At 41.3% G+C, this 26,523-nt stretch overlaps 1 protein-coding gene across 2 annotated transcripts in view; it reads right to left on the reverse strand.

Annotated features, from left to right (window-relative positions):
* The window catches only part of PCSK2 (proprotein convertase subtilisin/kexin type 2), a 307,137-nt gene that overhangs the window by 237,020 nt on the left and 43,594 nt on the right, over positions 1 to 26,523 (reverse strand). The window contains exon 2 of one of the 2 annotated variants that reach the window (XM_062202268.1): positions 16,843 to 16,947. The exons of the other annotated variant lie outside the window; for it this stretch is intronic. Within the exon in view, the coding sequence (XP_062058252.1) occupies positions 16,843 to 16,947 (105 nt within the window). The remainder of the gene's footprint in view (positions 1 to 16,842; positions 16,948 to 26,523) is intronic. 2 annotated transcript variants of the gene reach the window in all.

Below are 26,523 nucleotides of genomic sequence, written 5' to 3' on the forward strand. Positions count from 1 at the left end.
GGGAAGGACTTAGAGGTTTTAGCTAAACGTGAGGCCAGTATTAGTCAATAACAAGATCTACAAGTTTCAAAAAGGACTAAAATGATCTTAGGTCATTTAAGTAGAAGAAAAGCTTTCAAAATATAAGAAGATACAGAAAGTGAGAGTGTAGTGTTACTCTGACATCATCAGGGGATGGCTGAATGCTATATTTAGTTCTCAATATTCAGAGAGATGTGCTCTGGAAGGCAAGGGAAATGAGCACAAATTCAATTAAAACATCTCATAGAGTCCGAAATGTTTCCTCTAGGAAGGTCTAGGAGCAGGATAACTACTTTAAAATGTCTGAAGCATTCTCACATGGACGATGGAATCACTGAGTTTCAGAATGCAGAACCTGAGTGGTGGACCAAGGCTAGAAGCAGATAGCTTAGAGGTGACCTTGAGAAGCAACTTTTAGGTGGACTACCTTGGCAGTTAGAGAAGTCAAGGGCTGGTCACAGAGATGTCCTACCAGATGTTGGGTCATCTTGTTCTTAGAGATTGTACGGTAGGGATTGCAAAATGGGGCTCCATGGACAGATTGTTTTTGCCAACTTATTTTTTTAGCTTGGCTAGCATGTTAAGAAATTTTACCTTAGTCAATGATATTTTTATAGATTTATTTATTTTAAAATTTTTACTTAAAGAGAACATATTTTATGTATTTCATACGTATAAATCTAAGATAACCATAATGTCCTACTGCTTTCTTTCCCTCCCTCAATCCCCCTCCTATCTTCCATTTTTTCTTCTATTTTTTGAAAAACATAATTTCAGTCCACTCTATAATCACAGGGTTAGTAAACCACTAACCATAATATTCAACAAGAGTATAAAAACCACAGTTCCACAGGAGTACAAACAAGGGCTAAAACAATAATCACATCACAAGATGTCCGTTTTGTTTCTATACATTTTTTTTGTATCCTATATTAACCATCACATGTCAGAGAAAACATATACTTGTCTTTTTGGAATTGGCTTATTTTACTAAACATAATGGTTTCCAGTTGCATCCATTTTGTTGCAAAAGACAGGGTTTCATTTTTTTTATGGCTGAGTAGTATTCCATTGTGTGTGTGTGTGTGTGTAATGTATATCCACCACATTTTATTTATCCAGTCATCAATTGATGGACATCTGGGTTGATTTCATATCTTAGCTATTAGTTATTAATATTTTTTAAGATATCAAAGAATTTGCACAAAGGTGTGTATCTGCAGCTCTTCTTGCAGCATGGGCCTTGGGTTTTGGAGGAAGCAATGAGCTGAGGCAGAGAGTCTGCTTCCTCTTTTCCACAGGGTGTGGATGCTCCAGTTTCCCACAGTGCTCTTCAGGCCTTCCTGTGTCCCTCACATAGAGGCAGAAGATAATTTTTCTATTTATCTTCTTATTTGAGTGACTGTTTTGCTTATGCTTGGCCCAGCTCAATTTGTAAAATCTTATTTCCTGACTTCTCTAAGCACAGACTTTGTGATCTCATAGGATATATGGATTGACTGGTTTGGATAATAGGACTTGCTTAGAAATTGAGGGTTTTCAAACTTTTATAGGTGAACGACCCTCCCCACTCCACTTCTCCACACTCCCTGTGTCAAATGCAATCTCACACAGAATTCAAATTATGAAACACAATAGAGCAGCTCTTATCTTTGAAGTGGATGAGTTCTCTCTGTCATCTAACATTTCCCTTGAGACAAGAAATGGCATTGTAGGGCTCTGCTGATCTGGTCTGTACAACACAGGACTTGAAATTCTCTACTAAAAGATGAGGACACTAACAAACAAATGGTAGCTCTTACAGACACTGCAGAGCATTCGTTTAAAGAAAAAATCCCACTTCTTACATGAAAATAAAAATATGCAAAAGAAGGATCACAAGTGGAAATTTCTGGTTTTTAGTTCCGGCTTTGATGTTAATAAGTTGGAGAAGATTTAAGCTTGCCCCTGGAATCGCAGATAGTAACACTTGAGGGGCTTGGCATCGGCGCTGTGTTGTATTGGGTAAAGCTGTCACCTGCAGTGCCCACAGGCCATAGGGGTGCCAGCTCAAGTCCTGGCTTCTCCACTTCCAGTCCAGTTCTCTGCTATGGTCTGGGAAAGCAGCAGAAGATGGCCCAAGTCCTTGGGCCTCTGCACCCATGTGGGAGACCTGGAAGAAACTGTTGGCTCCTGGCTTCACATAGGCACAATTCCAGCCACTGTGGCCAACTGGGGAGTGAACCAGCAGATGGAAGACTTCTCTTGCTCTCTCTCTCTGCCTCTCTTTCTCTCTTTGTGTAACTCTTTCAAGTAAATTAAAAAAAAATACTTGAGGGGGCATTTGTAAGAAAAGATTTATTTAAAAGGCAGAGCTGGGGGGGGGTGGTGGGAAGAGGGGAGAGGGAGAGAGCGAGAGAGCGAGAGTGAGAGAGAGAGAGAGAGAGAAGGAGAGAGAAAATCTTCTATCTGCTGCTGTTTCACTCTCTGAATGGCTCCAACTAGACTGGAGCCTTCTTTCCCTGTCTTCCCAGGTGTGTTAGCAGGAAGCTGGATGGGAAGCAAAACAGCTGGGACTCAGCCTTTGCCAGCACCTCAAGCAGCAACTTAACTTGTTGTGCCACCAGCCAGAGTGGACGTTTTAGCGACCAGCTGGTCTGCTCTCCTCACTGTGCAGAGGAGGGAACTGAAGAGTGAGAGATTAAAGAGTTCGTTTAAGGAAACCCAGTGGTGTTGGGGCTAATACAGAATGCAAGAGTGACCTCGTGTTGGACCCTCCCCAGCCCTTCTTTGATAGACAATTATTTAAGTCTCTTTCCATACAATAGGTTTTTTTTTTTTTTTTTTATTCTGGCGGGGTGCCCTGCCTTAGCTCCCCGGTTCCCCCCACCCTGCACACTCTCAGCTCTGCTGGCGCTGGCCTCGGGGAACCCTGCCGGCTGCACCCCTGGAGTCTGGTTTTGGATATGGGGGTGGGGCAGTGATGTTTGCCTCGGGCTCCCTCCCAGCCCTTTATTTTATTTAATTTTTTTTTTGGACAGGCAGAGTGGATAGTGAGAGAGAGAGAAAGAGAGAAAGGTCTTCCTTTTTGCCGTTGGTTCACCCTCCAATGGCCGCCGCGGCCTGCGCATCGTGCTGATCCGAAGCCAGGAGCCAGGTGCTTCTCCTGGTCTCCCATGCGGGTGCAGGGCCCAAGGACTTGGGCCATCCTCCACTGCCTTCCCGGGCCATAGCAGAGAGCTGGCCTGGAAGAGGGGCCACCGGGATAGAATCCAGCGCCCCAACCGGGACTAGAACCCGGGGTGCCAGTGCCGCAAGGCGGAGGATTAGCCTGTTAAGCCACGGCGCTGGCCATACAATAGGTTTTAATTGCTTTACATTTCTTCTGTTCTCTGGGGGGCTTTCTCTGGTCAACTCTCTGAAGTATCCTTAAAAACTAACATCCATTAAGAAATTTTTCACTTGGGGTGAGGGTCTGCTCTCCCTTTATATTGTGGGGATAGAAGATGGAAAATTCTTTTGTCTTATCTGTTTTCTCTCAGGCAGTCAGTTCTTTATTGCTAATGGGACATACTTGCTGTAGAGAAGATGGAAAACACAGCATCTTTGGTAAAGATAATGGCAAACCAATTAGATAAACTCCAGCAACTGGGTTGTCACTCAGACATGAATCTCTTTGTCTAACTGCTGTTTACTCTAGACCTAGCTTTACTCCTCTTATCCTTTCCTGAACCCACAAGACTGAAATAACTGGAAATGGCAGGAATTCAATTCCACTCATTTTCAAAATTCCCTTGATTGGAATTTAGGAGCATGAAGCCTGTTTATGGATGAGGATGGTATCACAGACATGCCAATGGGCATCATAAAAGGAAAAATGAGTAAAACAATTTACAGAGGCTGGAAAAGAGCCTTAAGGGTGTTTCTTAAAGCTTTTCTGAGGCATCTCCAACCTCAAGCCCACCTTTGCTTCTTACAACATTATCTTAGGAATATTCTGCACCTCAATAGACATAACTACTTTAACCACTTGTTTATATTGCCATTAAGAAACATTTATAGGGGCCAGCATCGTTGAGTATAGGGAAAAGCTACCACCTACAACACCAATATCCCATATGAGCACTATGTCCTGGCTGCTCCACTTCCATGCTGTTCCCTGGGAAAAGCACTGGAAGATGGCCCAGATGTTTGGGCCCCTGCCACCCATGTAGGAGACCTGGATGAAGTTCCTGGTTCCTGTGGCCATCTAGGGAATGAACCAACAAGTGGAAGATCTTTCTCTCTGTCTTTCCCTCTCTCTCTAACTCTTTCAAAATAAATAAATCTTTAAAAACAAAAAAGAAAATTATAGTCCCCTTCAGCTGAATGTTAACTAAAATTCATTTTGAAGTAGTGAGGAACTACTTTCTAGATAGGTTTCTGAATTTTAACAGGGGATTATTTTATGAACTCTATCTTTCTGAAATCCATGAAAATGGGATTGGGGTTGAATTAACACAGCTTGGATTTTATTTTGCTTAATTGGGGGTTAAGTTTCTTTCCTCTTGGTTTACAGCCACACTTGATCTTTCATGTGGCTTTACAACTTCTTAAAATTAAAAAGTGGTACTCAACTAAGATTCTCCTTTTGACATGTCAAAGAGTTTCCTGGAAACTTAGGTCAGCAACTTACAGAATCATCTTGGGTCTGAGATATTGTCTAGCTGGGCTAGAGGTCTTAAAAGCTCGATTCTCATCATTCTGCATCAGATGTATCTCCCTGCTTTAAAGCATGCTGTCCAACCCAGGCACAGCAGTGTAAAGTTGAAAAAAATTACGTTGTCATTTTTATTCATAAACTCATGTGTGTACCATGAATCGAATGTCAATACCCTTTGAGAAAGGAAGTTATAGAGGGAAGAAAAGTGAAGAAATCAATATGTTTAATAATAATAATAATAAGAAGAATAATAATAAGAAGAAGCAATTGTAGGAATGACCAAGTTACTCTGGTAAAATCCAGATGAGGTAGGGCTCATTAGCTAGGTGGGTCTTCTCTTGAGTTCTGATCCTCTTCCTACATTACTTGCCACTCCTCTGACTCCTGTGCTGCTCCCCAGTTGTTTTCCTGGATTATATATTTTAGAGTTCTCTAGGGCTCAGTCTACACAGTTTTCTACTCTATCTACACTCAGTTTTTAGGAATCTCATCTAGTCTCATGACACTTAATATTACTGATATGTAGATGACTCCTAATTTATATCCTCAGATCTGATCGCCTCCTAAATCCTTTGTCTATTTATTTGTTTATTTTGCGCCTTCACTTGAAAACTTAATGCAAACCTCAAGTGTTAACATGCATGATTAAATTCTTTAATTATCTACTCACTCCCCAATAACTTATTTCTCCTCCCTCCAGCCCATCTACACAAGGCTATCTCCAGTCTACAGTGACTCAGGACAACAAATTCGGACTTATTTTTGCTTTCTTTTTTTCTCTCCAATTCCTCATCTAACCTATCAACACATTTGAAGACTCTAGCTTCACAGTACACCCACACATTGGAGTTGCTTCTCACCCTCTCCACCATTTCTACCCTGGTCCAAGTCACCAGCTTTTCTCTTCTGGAATATTGCAATCACCTCACCCTGATTTCCTTGGTTCCCGGTTATCCCCTCCACTGCTGAACCCACCCCATAGGTTAAGATTCACCTAGAGGCAGAGAAATTCCACCGCATTCAGGGTCAATCCAAAGTTCTAAACCTGACCCATAACACTGTCCATGATCTTGCTCCATTTCTCCTGTCTGACTGCATCTCTTTCTATGTAGTCCTTGCCTCATTCCTTTGCAGACTTAATGGCATTCCTGCTGTTCCTAGAACAATCAAGTACACCCTGGACTCCAGGCCTTTTCCCTCTTCCTGGAAGGCCCTTTCTCTAGATAACCAAGTGCAGATCTTCCTTCCTTCCTTTAGTCTATACTTAAGCATCTTACCAAAGTAGGCAACCCCGTGAGCTTTTAATAACACTACCGTGTTCCCAAGCTCTGCTCCATTCATCCTTGTAACACCTCAACCATTAGCCATGCAATTTCTTTGTTCATCTATCTTTTGTTTCTCTCCTATTTTTCTGAGTACACAAGCTTCACAGAAGGAGGATTTTGTCTGTTTTGTTGTCCTGTTCTCTGTCGTATCTCAGTACACATGACAGTGTCCAGAACATAGTTTGGGCTCAATAAATACTTGTTAAATAAACAAATGGTGTACTAACAAGCAACTACTTAAGGAAGTCACTATTTTTCAGAAGATATAATAGAGGCATGCTAGGTATATAAACACATTCTCAATTGTATTTGGGGAAGGTTGATAAAGGAACCTCATGATGCCATTCAGGAGAGATTTACATTTCCCCAGTTTGGGACCCCAAATTTTGCCCTTTATGTCATACAGATGATACAGAGCCTGTTCTCTCCACATGGCTTTTCTCTTCTGTAGGGCTTGTTAGACTCTCCTGCAGAAAGCAAAAGCTCTCCAGTGATCTCGGGGCTTACTGGTATCATGCCTACCACTGTGCTCCTGCTTTTCCTTTAGTGAACACGGCAGTGTGAACAGCAGCCATCATTTAAAAATGTGCTCACAATGTTTAGGGGAAAAATAAGCCAGACTTACTCACTAGCCGCTTTCCCCATGCTTTTCTGTAGTAGAGAATTCTCCATGTTCCCCACCAATAGTTAATTATAGCGCTAGCAGCAGCTTTTTGAGGTGGGAAGCCAGGCACATCTGCAATGCCCAGAGGAGATGCTGAAGTTGCTCCCTGCTGCATGATAAAACCAGCGAATTAGGGCAGATGAACTTTTCCCACAGGCAAGGGTATGGATACAGACTCCAACTCCCCTGTCTTTTTCTCCCCACTTCCTCCACCACACTTCTCCTGAGGCTGCCAAGTCACTCACAAAACATATTCCTGAGGGGATCGCACCTGCTGACCTCTTGGCGTGGTGTCTAGAAAATGAATTTGGTTACCAGATGAGAAGTGAAGGCAGAAACTGCTCTACTTGCACCTCTCAGCTTCACCATTTAGTCTCAAAATGTGGTCAAGGTCATGCATATAGATCCATGTTTTCTCCTTCAAGTTCGAAGCCATGTCTAGGGAAGGGGAATGGGGGAGGACAAGCAGCTAGTCTGTGTAGTGAGAACCCCTGGACCTAGAAGACATGTCAACTTTTCTGGAAAGGTCAAAGGTTGGGCAGAATTTTGATCCTCATGCTCTCTGGCCTCTAGTGTTGTTTTCGTGATTATGTTTCATTTCATGGTCAACCTGAATTTGTAGATGAAATCAAGGTTCCTCTTCTTCTGACATTAACACAGGGAGATTATCTTAGTTATCTTGGTAGTCCCATGAATCACATGGACCCTTAGAAGCAGAAGATGTCAGAGAGATGGGAAGCACAAGAAGGATTTAATGTGTTGCTGGCTTGAAGATGGAGGGACCCACAAGAGAAGAAACACAGGGCGTCCAAAGAGCAGAGCACAATCCACAGTCAATGGCTAGCAAGAAAACAGCAGACCGCGCCCTCCAACTCCAAGGAACTGGATTCTGCCAGCAACCTGAATGAACTTGGAATAAATTCTTCCCTAGATTCTCTGGATGGGAAGGAGACCAGCCCGGTCAACACTTTTATTGGAGCTCACTGAGACTCTATTTATTTATTTATTTTTATTTATTTATTTATGTTTTTACAGGCAGAGTGGATAGTGAGAGAGAGAGAGAGAGAGAGAGAGAAAGGTCTTCCTTTTTGCCGTTGGTTTACCCTCCAATGGCCGCTGCGGCCGGCGCATTGCGCTGATCCGAAGCCAGGAGCCAGGTGCTTCTCCTGGTCTCCCATGCGGGTGCAGGGCCCAAGCACTTGGGCCATCCTCCACTGCCTTCCCGGGCCATCGCAGAGAGCTGGCCTGGAAGAGGGGCAACCGGGATAGAATCCGGCGTCCCAACCGGGACTAGAACCCGGTGTGCCGGCGCCGCAAGGGGGAGGATTTGCCTGTTAAGCCATGGCGCCGGCCTCACTGAGACTCTAGACTGAGATTCCAGCCACATCATGCTGCTTTTATAATCTGAAGAAATGGTGGGATAATAAATATTTGTGTTATCTTAACTACTATGTTCCTGGTAATCTGTTGTGTCATAGAGCACTATGACACGGTGACAAATGCTTCAGTTATCTTATGCATTCGACCTTCCCTTTGATCCTATGAGCTGATGCCCATTATTACCCCATTTTTGTAGATGAGGAAACAGGCAGTAATCTGCTCAAGGTCACAAAGTTGTCCAAAGACAGAACAGGAATCACATTACGGCTGCTAACTCCAGGGCTGCTCCCTCCCACCAAGGTTTCTCAGGCTCAGCATCATTGACTTCCTGGGCCAGATAACTCCTTGTTGTATGGAGATGTCTTGGGTTTTCAGAATATTTAGCAGCATCTTTGACTTTGACCCATTAGATGTGAGTAGCACTCCCACCAGTAGTGACAAATTGAACTGCATCCAGGCATAGCCAGATGCTCCCTAAGGATAAAATCACCCCCTGTGGAGAGCCGCTGTCCAGGCAGTAAGCCTCCCTTTCCCCAGATCTCAGCAGAAGATGCTTGCTTATGGAACAAGGAGTAAAGTAGAACTTTCTGTGCATCTCCAGAAGAGTTAGCATCAGCCTGAGCACTTCCTGAAGGCATGGCAGGGGTCTCTTTGACTTGTGCCAACAACCCAAAGAACGTGAGAACAGAATGGGACGGCTTGGGGGATCATGTAACGCAGTGGACAGAACACGCTCTCCCGAGACTGTAAGCTCCTCAGAGTGACGGTTCTGTTTTCTTCATTTCTGTGCTGCCAGATGCACTTGGACCTGACCCATGGACGGAGCTGCCCCCGGGAAAACGCTCCTGAATCCAATGTGAATTTGCCTTCTTCCTTGAAGACAATTTGAGCTAAGTGGGTGTGTCAGCTCTAGTGGGTACTGTGGCGTGCCCTCCAGTTCTCCTCAGAGCCACTACACATTTCCTTCAACTGCTAAAGTCAACTCACAGCCTGTCTTTTATTAAGAATTGCCTCTGTCAGCAGGAGGTATCATGCCTAAGACACCTCTGAGAGACTGAATTCTAAAGGGTGGAAAATGGAAGTTATACATGGTTCAAATTAACTTCGAAATTTTCTTAGGGACATTAGACTCCAAGATTATGCTTCATTTCATGATGTGAGCGGAATTTCCCTTCCACAACGGAACCTGGTCCTGTCCTATGGTTTAAAAAGCAGGTGAAGAAGTTGGCTTATGCACCGGAAATAACTTGTAGCAAAAGTATTACATCTAAATGTATAGGCTCTCGTTTACCAAGGTGGAATAACCTCTGACCTCTGTGAGAGTCACCAGGGGCTGAGGCCCACTGCGTGATCACGATAGGGCAGAGCAAATGGAGCAGAATGGGGAGCCCCCCGGCCACACTTTTCTACTTTCCCAGTTATAACTGAGCTCACTGAATTCACATAAATTACTGCGACATATGAGATAACTTCACTGCACTTCACCACATTGCTTCAAATCAAGAAAGCCCAGGGGCTGGCACTATGGCGCAGAGGGTTAAAGGCCTGGCCTGAAGTGCTGGCATCCCATATGGGCACTGGTTCAAGTCCCGGCTGCTCCTCTTCCAATTCAGCTCTCTGCTATGGCCTGGGAGAGCAGTAGAAGATGGCCCAAGTCCTTGGGCCCCTGCACCCATGTGGGAGACCCAGAGGAAGCTCTTGGCTCCTGGGTTCGGATCAGTGCAACTCCAGCCATTGCAGCCATCTGGAGAGTGAACCAGCAGATGGAAGACCTTTCTCTCTGTCTCTACCTCTCTGTAACTCTATCTTTCAAATAAATCTTAAAAAAAAAAAAAAAAAAAGAAAGCCCAGTGATTATTTGTGAGAACAATTTTTAAAAGAATCTGAAGTTTGTAGGCAATATCAGTCCTCATTTGGATTTTATTTAAATCAGAGTTGACACTTTAAAAATTAAAAAAAAAATGATTTGAGAGGCTGAGAGACAGAAGTAGAGTGGGATACACACACACACACACACAGAGAGAGAGAGAGAGAGAGAGAGAGAGAGAGCACTGTCCCATCATCTGGCTTAATTTCCAAATGCCTGCAACTGTCAGCACTGGGCCAGAATGAAGCTGGGCCAGGAACTCAATCCAAATCGCCCATGTGAATGGCAGGGACCCAATTATTTGAGCCAACATTGCTGCCCCTTCGTGTTCTGCATTAGCTGGAAGCTGGAATCAGGAGCTGCAGCAGGGAATTGAACTCAGGTACTCCAGCATGGGTTGCAAATGTCCCAACCACCACATCAAATGCCTGCCCCCAGACTTGATATTGAGAGGAGTCACAGGTTTTATTTTCTCCCCATCAATTATGGCTTTAAGATAAAGGGTTGAAACAATATTTCCTTAGGGTTCTTCCTGCTCTGAAAATCTCTGTGCAGAAGAGCAAGGAAAATAAAATGCAAATCAGTGACAGTAGCAATGCGTAGTGGTGTTAAGTGGTTAACACCCCTTTACGAACCACGGGACTTTTGGTAAATCATGAACCACCCTTGGTCCAACTTAGGCTATCAAGTAATGAGGCTCTGAGAGAGAACACTCATGACTGCCCCCTGGAATGAAAGTTCTACAAAAATACCAAATGTGATTATTACTACTGTATTCGCTACAATGCTAACATAACAAATTTACCATGACAGTGTTTCTTAATAAGCAGAATATGGTCAAATCTATCTGCTTCCTTTTATTCACTCAGGGAGACATTTGGAGATAAGTTGGAAATTCCTTTACACTTCTTAGAGCAGCATCAAACTGCATCATTTTAGAGTTAACAAGTATGAGGACCAAAAAAAAAAAAAATAGCCTTATCTAGTGACAGTGAACAGTGGGAAAGGTGGAGGAGTAAGGGAAATAGAGGGAGGTTGAATAACAGGCACCAAAACACACTTATGTAGAAGGACTAAGTTCTACTGCTGTACAACACAGCAGGGTAGCTATGTAGTTCACAGTAACCTATTACATATTTTGTGATGAATAGGAGAGAGGGGCATGAAGGCACAAAAGAATGGAGTAATAATGGGGCGAGGGAGTTGACTGCTTTGGTTTGATCAGGACATATTGTATACATCTGTTGAAGTGTCACACTGCCTCCCACAGATACGTACAGCTTTTAAGCATCAATGAAGAAAAAATTAAATAGAAGTTTAAGGGGATGGAAATGCTAACTACTAACCTGATTTGACCATCACTTAATGAATACATATATGGAATGATCACACTGTACCCATAAATCTGTACAATCAAAACAATAAAACAGCCTATTACTTGGATCTTAATTCTTTTAAAAGGGCACTAAAAGCACCTAGTCTCTCTCTCTCTTTCCGCAACCCACAGTGAACCCCACGCATTCACTGTGATGGTAAGTAAAGTGCATCTCAAATTTGATTAGTTATCCACCAGAGAGAGAGGTTTGGTAAAGAAAAAAGTGCAGGGGGGGTTTTCTTCCAGGAAATTTTCCATTTGGAAGTAGATATTTTAAAGGATAACTGTGCCTTTTTCTTCTCTTTCCCAACTTTTAATCTAAGTAATTTAACATTTAAGTAATATAAATCAAAGGAAAGAAAAGTTTGCCCACAAAACATAGCAGTGACTCGTCATTACCATAAAAGATTATGACTAATGCTAAGTATTTGAAAAGACTTGGAAGTTAAGAGTTTGTGACAAACTTTTATGTAACTGGCGGGAGGATGTACATGAAAGGCATTGCTTGCTTGGAACTGCAGAGGTCCCAGGATTCTTTCCAGAGTGTAGATTGTGACTACATTGCTATGGTATGGCTCTGAGAGTTTCGTGGGCTTTTTTAGTTCACACTGTTCATCTCACCTGTTTAACATTGCTGAGCTGAGTCTATGTGCATGTATAGAAGGCCTTTACCAACTGCAGCTATATTATTGAGTTCGACCTAAAACATTACCGTGTCTTGTCAGAAAAGTACCTGAAGTAATCACAAATCAATCCCATTTTAAAAAATAGTATCGATGATTGTATTATTAAACCCCATGGACAAAGAAAGCTTGGCTCATTGATTAGCTCAGATTTTTACAAACAAATCACATGACTTATGCCCAGTAATAACAGAAAAGTTCTCTTTTGCTCTGATGCTGTAGTTCTACAAGATCCTCAAAGTAATTATATTATCCCACAAAACTAACTCTTGAAGGTTATTAAATATCTTGAAAATGCCACAATATGTTCAAGAATAAAACCACAGGGGATGAAAATAGACTAAGTGGATGAAAACAGCATCTCGTGGTTGCCACTTATGATGATTAGACACACAGAAACACTTGGGTGAGAAAGAAACTGGAATGACATGGTTTTCAAACATAGAGCACAGAGGAAACATCACCCACTCTCCCAGCCGGGAGAGTCAAGGAAAGCTTCTATTGGACTGACAGAAGTTTCTGACTTGTAAAATTGGAACGGATTTCAAAATGATTTTGAAAGACAGCTGCACGGTCCAGTAAACTTGCTGAGCCAAAGAAATGATTGTGATTCCTGAATCAAATATAACTTCTCTCAACCAATGAAGTTGGGGTTATTTTTTATTCAATTGGTTGACTTCCATACAATGTGTGTGTTTCTCATAGAACAATGTCAGTCCTTCACATTTTAAAACCCATTTCATTTCAACACTCTATTTCAGATGTGTAAGTATGGCTTGACAGACTGTGAAACAAATATTACTTTAATAAATCTGTTCTCCAGCAGCTTTTCAAATACTTGTAGAATTGATTGGGTTTTGATATTGACTGTGGACCATAATTAAGCATGACTTCAAGATCTGTTGATGCTGTTCTAACTAAAGTTTAACAAATATCAAAGAGGTTTTGGGCAGTGAATATTTGTTCTTGACCCCAGTGCTGATGAGGCAGTTTTAGTTTTATTATTTCATTCCAGCTTTGAGTCTTTAAATTATTTTAGCTATCAAAAATTTTCCAGACACATAATTTTTGTTTTGGTAGTTGTACTATGACGATGAATGTGGTCACAAACATGCAGTAATGTTGCACCTTAGAATTTCTTTTTTTAAAAATTTATTTGACAGGTAGAATTATAGACAGTGAGAGAGAGACAGAGAGAAAGGTCTTCCTGCCATTGGTTCACTCCCAAATGGCTGCCACAGCTGGCACTGCGCCTATCCGAAGCCAGGAGCCAGGTGCTTCTTCCTGGTCTCCCATTTGGGTGCAGGGCCCAAGCACTTGGGCCATCCTCCACTGCCCCCCCACCCCCCAGGCCACAGCAGAGAACTGGACTGGAAGAGGAGCAACCGGGACTAGAACCCAGTGTCCATATGGGATGACTGCACCACAGGTGGAAGATTAACCAAGTGAGCCACGGGGCTGGCCCCCGGACCTTAGAATTTTGAAACTGATTTTCCATTAAGACTTGGAAGTAATGACATGCTAATTGGTTCCCTTTACCACAATTAAGAATGTACCTAACAGAGGAGGTTTTATGCCTTTTCCCAATGGATGCACATTTTAGAATAAGGATAAAAACGTGAGATAGATAGGAAGAACAATACTGTTTCATGGATTAAAATCCTAAGGAAAAATTATTAATCATCCATTCAATGACAGTTATTTATTGAGCATTTACTAAGTACTCACTACTGCACCACGCAATGAACGCAGAGAAATAAATAAGACACAATTTTTGCTTTTTAGCATATAACTGATGACACTCAAAAGTTTGCTAATCTTTAACAAAGTGAATTGTAAAGAGAATACCTTTCAGTCTACACCAGAATCTATTTTCTTACCTATTTCCTAAATACTGATGAAAAAGAATGAGCACATTAAAATAGCATTTTATGGTCCATTTCTAGTTTTTTCTTATTTCCCTAAATATAAAATTTAAGTGCTAAGTGAAAGACAAACATTATTGAAATTTTTGTTCTGAAGTCAAAACAAAACAAACTACTTTGGTTCTCTTTTTCTTTGTTTCTTGGGGTTGGTGGCAGACCTTGGCAGTTTCTTTGGCTAGAAAGCTACTAGGTAGGTCCAGCTCTGAGTGCCTGTGGGAGCTCAGAGCATCCTACGTTAAATGCATGCTGCCTTGGATTTTGTATTCCTCTTCACAAACTCATGGACAGCAATTAAGAGAGGCCAGAAAGTAGGGCAGACGGGAAGAAGGAAGCTGAGGCCAAAAGCACAGCTGAGGTTGGCAAGTCAAGGAGAAAACAAGCTTCCGAGAATGATGAAACAACTTGCCCTTCAACTCTTGGTGCATAAAGCATAATTTGCAGCAAATATATAATAGTTACAAATCTAGATCAGGAATTCCTCTGGGTACTTGGCCCTTCCTCTTTCCTTTCTGTACTTTTATTGACTTTTTTCAATCTGTTTGAATGGCATATCTCACACTTAGGCATGTTTCCCCCTTGTTTAATATCTGTACATCCACAGGGAAGAATTCTTATATTACTGCTCTTGAACTGTTTATTGTCAATGATTTTTGTCACCGCTGTAGATTGCTGTTAGCAGTTGCCCAAATGAGTCAACCACAAGAACATCGTGAAGGGAACTCAAGCCTTAATCTAATATTTTTAATGAGGCAGTCATGACTTTTTGCAAAGAATTATGAGATACTGGTGCTTTATTTCTTTCCTGGAATGAGTATTACTGACAATCTCCATGACATTTAATCTTGATTGAGAAGACAGAGACAAAATACAGGGGACTTAAGATATTAGTTTCCCTGCTATCTTCTGTCAGCTTTCACGGGCAGTTACCTCTACCTGGTAGAGCTAATTGGCTACGAAGACACTTACAGTGGGTAACACAGTAAGGGCAGATGCCTCTCTTAGCTACAGTAGGTAACATTTTGAGATGAAAAGACAAGTGATTAGAATCACCAGTCCTTGATCTTTTTTACCCGACCCCACCCTATTTTTTCTCATCTTTTGAAAACATCACTCTATGCTTCAAGGATCAGCATTTTAGAGATCATGTCAAGAAGTGCTACAGTGAGAAAAACCTTAGCCTAGTGGTTTGAAATGCATTTGGATTTTGTATTCCAAAATCCTAATGGCTCTCTCTAGCCCAAACTGCAGCTTTTTAATTTTATTTTTTACTGTTTTTTATTTTTACTGTTCTTCAATTTTCCTTTCTAGACTAAGCCTATTAAGTTTCCCTTTCCTTCTGTTCCTTGTTCCTTCTATGTGCTTCTTTTTGAGTGGTATTGAGGCAATGCCTTTAGTCATGGAAGAAGAAAAATCAGTGGAACTTTAAATAAAATGAAATAAATAAACTTTTATCATATAAATAAATTAATTTTCCTTTAAATCAGAGGAAAATAGTTGGTTATAAGAAAGCAAGATCATGAGGCAGGTTGCAGTGTAGGGGCGACCAGTGTCATAGTGCACCAGAATGGTCTTTGTCTACTGATGTCCATCCTTGACTCACAGATGAGATAGACCAGACCCATCTGGTTGCCCAGGGTATTCTCAGGCAATGAATTTGTACAACCAGCAGCAAGGCTGCTATCACCCTTAGGTAGTGGTGCCAGTTTCTACTTCAGACCCTTGAAGAAGGCTTGGCAATGGCTAGCAGCACAGGCAACCTGGCTCTTCCTGTAAAAGCAAAGGTAAAGTGGTTGCTTAGAGTAGGAATTCCACTACAGGGAAAGTGGGAACTCTTGGATTGAGAAGTTAAAGAAAAAATTGCCTGTGGCCGGTCAGTTGGTGATCTGCTGGGGAGCCCGTGTCATTTGCATTCCTAATTAAAGCTCAAATTAAACCCAGGGAGATGTTCACATGAATAGCTTTGCAAGAACAAGTTTATGGATTCCATTTTCTCAAAAGAGTTTCATGTGCAAATCCCTAATTCAAATACCTGATCCACTTGTCATCAGTTCTTCCCCAAAAGGGCTGGGAAGAGATGCATAGAGAGTAATGCATAGAGAGAAACTTGTCTAGGTTGGCACTATCCCTCCTAGCGAGACTCATGAGAGCAATCAGAATCTAACCAACAGGATGAATGCACAGGTATGTGGGGGTGGTGGCAGGTTGGATGAGGCACGAGTCACTGATGATCAAAGTGTTCTGAAAAGCAGGGAGCAGCAACACTGGAAGAGTTGCTGCCTTGCGGCTAAGATGACATGTGGCACTGGAGGAAGTTGCAGTAAGGGGAGGAGGAAATGGGACTTGAAGTCCACCAGTAAGAAAAAAATTGGAGATAAAAAATAGAGTTCATGAGTATCAAGAAGACAGCTGAGGCGTGGGGGTAAATTTGATCAGTGTAAGAAAACAGACTGAGAAAAAGGTTGAGCTGCTCCCATGCCCACATCCACACAGGGATTCAGAGAAGTCTACTGCCTGCTGTGAACTGATCACTTACTGGCCCATTCACTTTCCCATTCACAATATGGGGCAAGGACAACCTCCTCAGAGCATGTGGATTCACCAGTATAAACCTTCCACACAATGACTCATTCAACTGCTTGGTATCTTCCCCTCCATCACGAGGCAAAACATGTTCCCAGGCAAACTGAAGTCCTCACACAACTACAACCAGGAAAGATGTTACCCTGTTTCTTCCTCCCCAAGCCCTACAAAGAGAACTCAGATTATTTATTAAGACAGTCCATGGGGCCCTCTGCAAAAAGGATACACATGGCCTATGAAAGTGCATCAAATGCCTTTACTTCAAAATCCCCTGCCTATTACCTGTATACCCCCTCAGTTGTGGCAGTAGACTGGGAGGTAGGTTTCTAGGAAAAACTCACCCTGGGGTCTCTTTCCAGCTGTTGCTTGTGGTGTAGGCTGCGTCTTCTTTTGGCCTTTGCAAGGCCATTGTGATAGAAGTGGTACAGGCCATCAGTGAAGGGGAGCTGTGGAGAGGTGAACAGACACAAGGCATGATTAGTTTCTGCGGTTTGACTAGTTACAAGGACAACTAAGCTGGGCTGCTTGCAAACATGGTACAGGAGTAGGGTGTTTAGGAAAAAGCCATCGGCAAACCTCGTCATACTTGGCCCTCTGTTTCTCTGTCAGAGTACTCCCGCTCTTCATGCTTGCTTATGTGGTTCTCATTCCCTTCATTCTCATCAATACAGTAGAGTATTTCTACTCTCTGTATCATTTGATTACTGCAGAATTATGCTGCTACCTACTCCTGTCTTAGAAGCTGGATTGTTTATCCTTTGTCTTTAGATTATTCTGAGATCCCTTGGTGCATATTATCAGGCTGGGCACAGTGTAACTACCTAAAATCTAGTTAAGTACTGTTGTATGATAGGCCAGGGTTCTCTCTGTCTTCCTATCCCGAGGTCCCTTGGAGCCAGAGAAACCATAATAATGAGACTTTATCAATAGCACAGGGATTGCAAGAATCTTGGAGAACAAAGGCGGATTTGCATTTGTCTTATGATTCTAGGTAACTTGTTGGGAAGAACCTTGATGTGGCAATTGGGAGATGGGTATGATGCTGTGAACAATCATTGCTCAGTTCCTGAGGCAGCTATACCAGCAGGGGCCAAGAAGAAGCTGGCCAAACAACCCTCAGGAAATACCTAGAGAAAGAGATGTCCACAGAGGGCTTTAAAAAGCACAAATATGCTTCTAGAGGCTTAGAAGGCTACACATTCATGCAGAGCTGTACACACAGTCAGGAAATGTCTAAGAAGACTGTAGATGCTCACCTCTGGCTGATCGTTAGGTTTTGTGAAAACCAAGGCAAACTGCCTATCTTAGCAATGAAGACATGCCCCAACAGACAGACAAAACCCTTCAGCAGAGGGTAAAAATTCCATCGCTTTTCTTCAAAGAAATTTCTGTCCAAACACTAGGCAAGTACTAAGTTAATCAGGCAGAGGTTTAGGGGCATACTATCATAGATTGTACATGATTAACTTGGGAAAAATACTAAACAAGAAAACCAAGAAACCACAACAAAAACCTGTGGAGAGAGTGAATAAGATTTTCAGAGTTTCACATTGTTATGCAAAATGTATAGTTTTTGGAAAAAAAATATAAGGCATACAAAACAATAAGCCAAAATATGTGAAAGGAATCAATAAAAAGCCTTCTGAGGAAGCCCAGATGCTGGACTTACTACACAATGACTTTCCACCAGTATTAAAAATATTTTCAAAGAGCTAGAGGTTACTATGTCTAAAGAATTAAAAGAATGAATAATTAAACACAGAACAGCAATAAAGACATAAACCTTATTAAAAAGAACTAAAGAGATATTTTGGGGATGAAAAGTATAATAGCTGAAATTTTAATTTTTTTATATGCTTATGATTTTATAAACATTAAAATTATAAATACATAGAAATTATAAGTATATACTCTTTTTTTTAAAAAAAGAATTATTTGATTTATTTGAAAGACAGAGTTACAGAGAGAGGTGGAGACAGAGAGAGGTCTTCCATCTTGCTGGTTCACTCCCCAGATGGCTGCAACAGCCAGAGCTGTGCCAATCTGAAGCCAGGAGCCAGGAGCTTCTTCCAGGTCTCCCACGCCGGTGTGTGGGCCCAATGGGCCATCCTCTACTGCTTTCCGAGGCCACAGCAGACAGCTGGATGGGAACAGAAGTAGCCAGGACTTGAACTGGCACCCATATGGGACGCTGGCACTTCAGGCTAGGGCGTTAACCTACTGTACCACTGCACCACTGTGCTGGCCCCTAAGTATATATTCTTAAATTAGCCTAAGTACACATTTTTTTTTTTTTTTTTTTTTGGACAGGCAGAGTGGACAGTGAGTGAGAGAGAGAGACAGAGAGAAGGTCTTCCTTTTACCATTGGTTCACTCTCCAATGGCTGCTGCGGCCTGCGTGCTGCGGCCGGCACACCGCACTGATCCGAAGCCAGGAGCCAGGTACTTCTCCTGGTCTCCCATGGGGTGCAGGGCCCAAGCACTTGGGCCATCCTCCACTGCACTCCCGGGCCACAGCAGAGAGCTGGACTGGAAGAGGGGCAAACGGGACAGAATCTGGTTTCTCGACCGGGACTAGAACCCAATGTGCTGGCACCGCAAGGCGGAGGATTAGCCTATTGAGCCTCGGCGCCGGCCTAAGTACACATTCTTGACATAAATTAACAGTTCATTGCTCCACATTGTAAAATATGTGAAAGACACCACTGGAAGCAACAGAGTGGTATAATTCTTAAAGAGAAATCTGCTGAAACTCCTTGAGATATTCACATAATTCTTTTTTTTTTTAAACTTTTATTTAATGAATATAAATTTCCAAAGTACAGCTTATGGGTTACAATGGCTTCCCCCCTCCCATAACTTCCCTCCCACCTGCAACCCTCCCCTTTCCCGCTCCCTCTCCCCTTCCATTCACATCAAGATTCATTTTCAATTCTCTTTATATACAGAAGATCAGTTTAGTATATATTAAGTAAAGATTTCACCAGTTTGCCCCCACATAGCAACACAAAGTGAAAAAATACTGTTGGAGTACTAGTTATAGCATTAAATAAGAGTGTACAGCACATTAAAGACAGAGATCCTACATGATATATTTTTAAAAAATTAATTAGTTTTCTATGCAATTTCCAATTTAACACCAGGTTTTTTTTTTTCATTTTCAATTATCTTTATATACAGAAGATCGATTCAGTGTATACTAAGTAAAGATTTCATCAGTTTGCACCCACACAGAAACACAAAGTGTAAAAATACTGTTTTAGCATTAGTTATAGCATCACTTCACATTGGACAACACGTTAAGGACAGATCCCACATGAGATGTAAGTACACAGTGACTCCTGTTGTTGATTTAACAATTTGACACTCTTGTTTATGGCGTCAGTAATTGCCCTAGGCTCTAGTCATGAGTTGCCAAGGCTATGGAAGCCTTTAGGGTTCGCCGACTTTGATCTTATTCCAATAGGGTCATAGTCAAAGTGGAAGTTCTCTCCTCCCTTCAGAGAAAGGTACCTCCTCCTTTGATGGCCCCGTTCTTTCCACTGGGATCTCACTTGCTCAGATCTTTCATTTAGGTCTTCTTCTTCTTCTTTTTTTTTTTTTTTCCGGAGTGTCTTGGCTTTCCATGCCTAAAATAATCTCATGGGCTCTTCAGCCAGACTGAATCAGTCTGAAAGACTGAATTAAGTTTCTCGTGTTTACCTTAAAGTATAAATATTTATATTAAAGCACTGAGTTTAAAAAATAACTATCAGTGTGAAATGTGGGGTAACTCCCTTCCGTGATATCCTCTGGGTGAGAGTTCCTCCTTCCACAGGAAGAAAACTTGTGTTTTAGAACTTTTTATTCCATATATTTTATTAAGAAGCCAAATTACTTCATGTATCTTAGAAATGGAATTCTAAACTCAACTGAATAGGCTCAAAAACAAAAATCATTAGTTGGGGCTGGCACCATGGTGCAGATTAATCCTCTGCCTGCAGGGCTGGCATCTCATATGGGCGCCGGTTCTAGTCCCGGCTGCTCCTTTTCCCATCCAGCTCTCTGCTATGGCCTGGGAAAGCAGTAGAGGATGGCCCAAGTCCTTCGGCCCCTGCTTCCACGTGGGAGACCCGGAAGAAGCAACTGGCTCCTGGCTTTGGATCAGCACAGCTCCAGCCGTTGCAGCCATTTGGGGAGTGAACCAGCAGATGGAAGACCCTTCTTTCTGTCTCTCCCTCCCTCTCTTCCTAACTGTAATTCTACCTCTCAAATAAATAAATAAAATCTTAAAAAAATGATTAGTTAAAATGTACTTAGCTTAGAAATTATAAAAGGAGAAGGCACTGATAAAATACATTCTATACAGAACACACTTACAAACACACATTGTTTTGATGATAAAAATGTACTTACAGAATTTTATTGTCAGCATAACAATAAATTATTATCTGGTATGGGAGGGATGAGATTATTCAGCCTTCTCATTGACTGAGTTGAATGTAAGGAGAAATGTACTATAAGGATACTTTTTGCTAATAAGCTGGGTCAGGCAATCTGACCCAAAAGTGTTTAGGAGACAACCTGAGATTTTAAAATACAGAAGTAATCTAAAGTGGAGTTTCTGAAACCAACTGGCATTGAAATATTAGAGTATAAATATTAATCATTCTAAAATGGACATCAGCCACTGTTAGGATATTAAAATATTCGAGAAGTGAAAATATTCAGGAAGTAAGACTTCCCGACTACACTGGGGGGAAGGCTTTGAATAAATGTGAATACTCACTGAGAATTAAAAAACAAGTGAGGGTGTGGGGAACAGTAATTCTTCAACATGCAGCTCAGGACCGGGGAGCCAAGTATTTTCTCCGCAGGCCGCCCAGCGCATTTTAGGAAAACAAAACGTGGTCACTTAAGGGAGCCGGGACCCCTCGTTTCTCCGGGGGCCTCTCACCTGCGCGGGCTTCCTTTCTGCGGACTGCAGCGCGCCATCAGCCCTCCGCTGAGAGAAGCAAAGGAACGCGGCCCGGGACAGCACAGAGTCCAGTGCAGGCCGCCCTCCAAAGCTGGCCGGCTCTGCGAGGGGCCGGCACGTCCGGCCAGCCTGAAGTGTATTCCAGAACTCCTGGTTTGAGGCCCAGACATCCGTCACCATGGCCTCGGAGAACGCTCACACCGGCGGGGAAGGCCGAAAAGGCCACGGGTCCACCGAACATCTCCTCGCACAGCACCTGGGCCGGGATGGAGCGCGACGCCGGGCCCAGCAGCGCGCGTTCCAGCAGGCGCAGCCGCACACGGTTGACGTTGGCGGGGAAGGACACGGTCACCGCGCAGCCGCAGAGGCAGCGTGGGCCCGCGGGCGCCATTAAGCAATGAACACGTATGTAGTAGCAGTCTCAGAAGGAGAGAAGAAAGGAGAATAATTCTGAAGAAATAATGGTGGCAATCTCCCCTAATTTTGTGAAATGCATTGTTAATATTTGTGTCCAAGAAGCTGAGAAAGCTCAAGGGGAATTAAACTCAGAGATCTACATCTAGACACAGCAAACTGTCAAAAGGCAAAGTCAAACAGAATCTTGAAAGCAGCAAAAGAAAATGTAGGTGAGCTAGTCAGTGAGATTACACCTGACTTTGTAATTATTTCTCACCAGAAGCCCCTGAAGTCCAGGGATTGCATAATAGAAGTGCAAACGGCAAGGCAGTCAACCAAGAATTCTCTCTTTGGCCCAATAAGAGGAAAAACAAAGACTGAGAGAACTGGGACAATTCATTACAAGCAGACCTATCAAACAGGAAGTACTAACTTCACTCTGAAATAAAAGGAATAAAATGTGAATCCAAGTGAAGAAAGTGTACTAGTAAAGTGAAAGTTAAAGGTGAGTGTACCAGCAGACTCACAGAATGGCAGATGTCCTAAACAACACTCTGGCCTCAGAATCAGCCCTTAAGGCTGAAGAGCCCATGAGAGTAGTTTAGGCATGGAAAGCCAAGACACTCTGGGAAAAAAAAAAAAAAAAAAACCTAAATGAAAGATCTCTGTGAGTGAGATCCCAGTGGAACGAACGGGCCATCAAAGAAGGAGGTACCTTTCTCTGAAGGGAGGAGGGAACTTTCACTTTGACTATGACCTTGTCTAAATAAGGTAAGAGTCGGCAAACTCAAAAGGCTTCCATAGCCTTGGAAACTCACGACAAGAGCCTAGGGTGATTACTGACGCCATAAACAAGAGTGTCAATTGTTAAGTCAACAACAGGAGTCACTGTGCACTTACTCCTCATGTAGGATCTCTGTCCTTAATGTGTTCTCCAATGTGAATTAATGCTATAACTAGTACTCAAACAGTATTTTTACACTTTGTGTTTCTGTGTGGGTGCAAACTGATGAAATCTTTACTTAATATATACTAAATTGATCTTCTGTATATAAAGATAATTGAAAATGAATCTTGATGTGAATGGAATGGGAGGGTTGCAGGTGGGAGGGAAGTTATGGGGGGGAAAAGCCACTGTAATCCAAAAGCTGTACCTTGGAAATTTATATTTATTAAATAAAAGTTAAAAAAAGGTAAGTGTACAAGAAGTAAAAATGTGCTTTTATCACAATAGCTTTGTTTTACTTAAAAGACAATTGCATAAAACAATAATTATAAAATTGTGTTTATAGGCTGAAGGTATAAAGATCTAGTTTGAATAACAGCAGTAGTACATAAGAGGGGGAGAGGAAGAGAGCTAGCTATACTGAAGAAATTTTTTGAGTACTGTTGAAAGTAAATTGATATTAATCTAAACTAGATTATTTAAGATGCTAATTTTCGTTCCCAGAACAACCAAAAAGAAAATGGTTTACATAATAATAAAATAAACAAGGGAATTAAGACTGCACACTAGACAATATTTAATACAAGCAGACAATTATAGAATAAAAATTATATATTACATAAAATTATTATATAATAAAATTTTAATCAAATGGCAAAATGACAAGTATAGATTTTATCTAGTCAGTATTAATTTAAGTGTAAATGAATTGCAACCTCTAATCAAAAGCAGAATGGATAAAAAGACAACACCGTAATTCAGCTGTATGCTATCCACATTGACGTATTTTAGATTTAAATGAACAAATAGCTTGAAAATAAATGGAGGAAGATATATGAATCAAACAGTAACCAAATGAGAGTGGCTATCCAAATATTAGATTAAACTGTTTGTAAGAGAAAAAATTTTTACTGTAGACAAGGAATGACATTTTATGATGATGATAGTATTACTCCATCAAAAAGACATAAAAATTAAAACACATTTGCACCTAAAAATAATGCTCTCAAATATATGAGGAAAAAAACCTGACAGAAATAGAAAAATAGACAACTTGTCAACCATAGTCAACGACTCTGATTGTCCACTTTGAATAGCGGTAGAAGTAGGTAGAAGGTCAAAGAAAGGGTTGGCCTTATGGTGTTCCAGCCATTGCAGCCATTTGGATACTGAACTAGCAGACGCAGGACCTCTCTCTCTCTGCCTCTGCCTCTCTGTAACTCTGCCTTTCAAATAAATAAATAAATAAATCTTTACAAAAAATAAAACACAGAATACCATAACTTATGAGGTATAGTTAAAGTGGTTATTAGAAAGAAAGTCATAGTTGTAAAATGCCCATTTAAAAAAGGAGAAAAATCTAAAATCAATAACCTGACTTTGCACCTTATGCAGCTAGAAAAAGAAAACTAAATCCAAAGCAAGGGGCCAGCGCCCTGGCACAGTAGGTTAATTCTCCACCTGTGGCACCGGCATCCCTTGTGGGCACTGGTTCTGGGCTCCACTTCCAGTCCAGCTCTCTGCTGTGGCCTGGGAAAGCAGCAGAAGATAGCCCTGGTCCTTGGGCCCCTGCACCCGCATGGAGACCAGGAAGAAGCACCTGGCTTCTGGCTTCGGATCAGCGCAGCTCCGGCTGTTGCGGCCATTTGGGGAGTGAACCAACGGAGGGAAGACCTCTCTCTCTGTCCTTCCCTCTCACTGTCTGTAACTGTAACTCTCAAAAATAAATAAATAAATAAAATCTTTAAAAAAAATCCAAAGCAAACAGAAGGAATGAAATTAGATAAATTAGAGTATTTAAGTTAAAATAAATAAATTTAGAAAGCAGAAAAATAATGGAGAAAATCAACAAAAACAGTCAGAAGCTATTTTTAGGAAAGTTCAACAAAAGTGGCATACTTCTAATAAGATTGACCAAGAAAAATAAGAGAGAAAACTCTGATAAATAAAATCAGTAATGAAAGAGAGGACTTCCATATCAACTTACAAGTATTTTAGGAAATATTATTTATTATTAATTTATTATATTGCTTATAATATTACATTATTATTTATTATTTTACTTTATATTTTAGGGCATGATATGAGTAAATATATGACAACACATTAAATAACCTTGGTGAAATAAAAAAATTCTTAGCAAGACATAAATTTCCAAAACTGACTCAAAATGTAATAGAAAACTTTAACAGACTTACAATAAATAATGAGTTTGAATCAGTAGTTTAAAAAAAATGTTCTACCAAATAGTGCCTAGACCTAGATAATTGCACTGGTAAATTCTATTACATGTTTAAAGAATTGAAAGAAATCATTCAGATACTCTTAAAAAACATGGAAGAGGAAGAAACACTTAATATATTCATTGAGGCCAATATTACCCTGATAGGAAAAATAGATATCACAAGAAAACTATAAAGTACTATCCCTTCTAAATGCACATCTAAAAATCCTCATCAAATACTAGCAAGCAAATCAGAAACATGTAAGAAGGATTATACACCTTGAACAAGTGGTATTTATCTGAGAAATGCAAGGTGGTTTTAACATCTGAAAATCCATAGTGTAGTAACCATGCCAATAAAATAAAGGACAGAAGTCACATGATCATTTCAATAAATGCATTAAAGTAATTGACAAAATCCAACACCATTTTGTGATAAGTATATTTTATAAATTAGGAAAGGAAGGAGACTGCCCCAGTATGATAAAGGTATATATGAAAACCCCAGCACTAACGTACTTTATTCCAGGTTTCAACCTGGCCCATCCCAGGCTGTTGTGGGCATTTGGGAGTGAACCAGGAGATAGAAGATATCTGTCTCTCCCTCTCTTGTCTGTTGCTGTGCATTTCAAATAAATAAAATTTTTAAAAGGTAAAAAAGAATTATTCATGATACTAAAAAAATTAGGACAGCACAAGGATCTACAAACTCATGAAAAGATAAATAAAACGCGATATGCTTATATACATGCCATGGGCTGTTACTTGTAAATAAAGAGGAATGAAGTAGTGACATGCACTACGACACAGGAGACTTAAAAACAATGCTGAATGAAAGAGGCCAGACAAAAAAAGGCCACATGCTATACCACTGCTCTTATATGAAGTGTTCAGAAGAGACAAATCTGTAGAGAAAGATACTAGATTTGTGGTTATCCAAGCCAGAAGGTGATAAGAATGATGAGTGATTGGTAATAGTACAGAATTTCTTTCGGGAGTGATGAAAATGTTCCATAGTGGTGCTGGTGTTGTGCAGTGGATTAAGCCACCACCTGCAATGCTAGTGGTTTGAGTCCTGGCTAATCTTCGGATCCAGCTCACTGCTAATACACCTATGAAGGCAGCACAATGTGGCCCGAGTACATGGGCCCCTGCCACCCAGTTGGGAGACCCAGATAGAATTCAAGGCTCCTGGTCTTGGCCTGGCCCTGCCGTAGTCCTGGCCATTGCAGCTATCTGGGGTGTGAACCAGCAGGTAGAAGAGCTCATTCTGTCTCTCCCTCTCTCTCTGCCACTCTGCCTTTCAAATAAATGAAATAAATCTTTAAATAAAAAATGAAAGTTTTCCATAGTTAGATTATGATAATATGCAATTTTGTGACTACTAATAAATTCTGAAAAATCATTGAATTGTATGTTTTTTTCTGGGTGAATTTTATGGTATGTGAATTTTACCTCAATAAAGCTGCTCTTTAAAAAATTTTATGGTGAATCATGTT

The sequence above is a fragment of the Lepus europaeus genome, chromosome 10, assembly GCF_033115175.1.
Source record: "Lepus europaeus isolate LE1 chromosome 10, mLepTim1.pri, whole genome shotgun sequence".
Classification (NCBI taxonomy): Eukaryota; Metazoa; Chordata; class Mammalia; order Lagomorpha; family Leporidae; genus Lepus; species Lepus europaeus.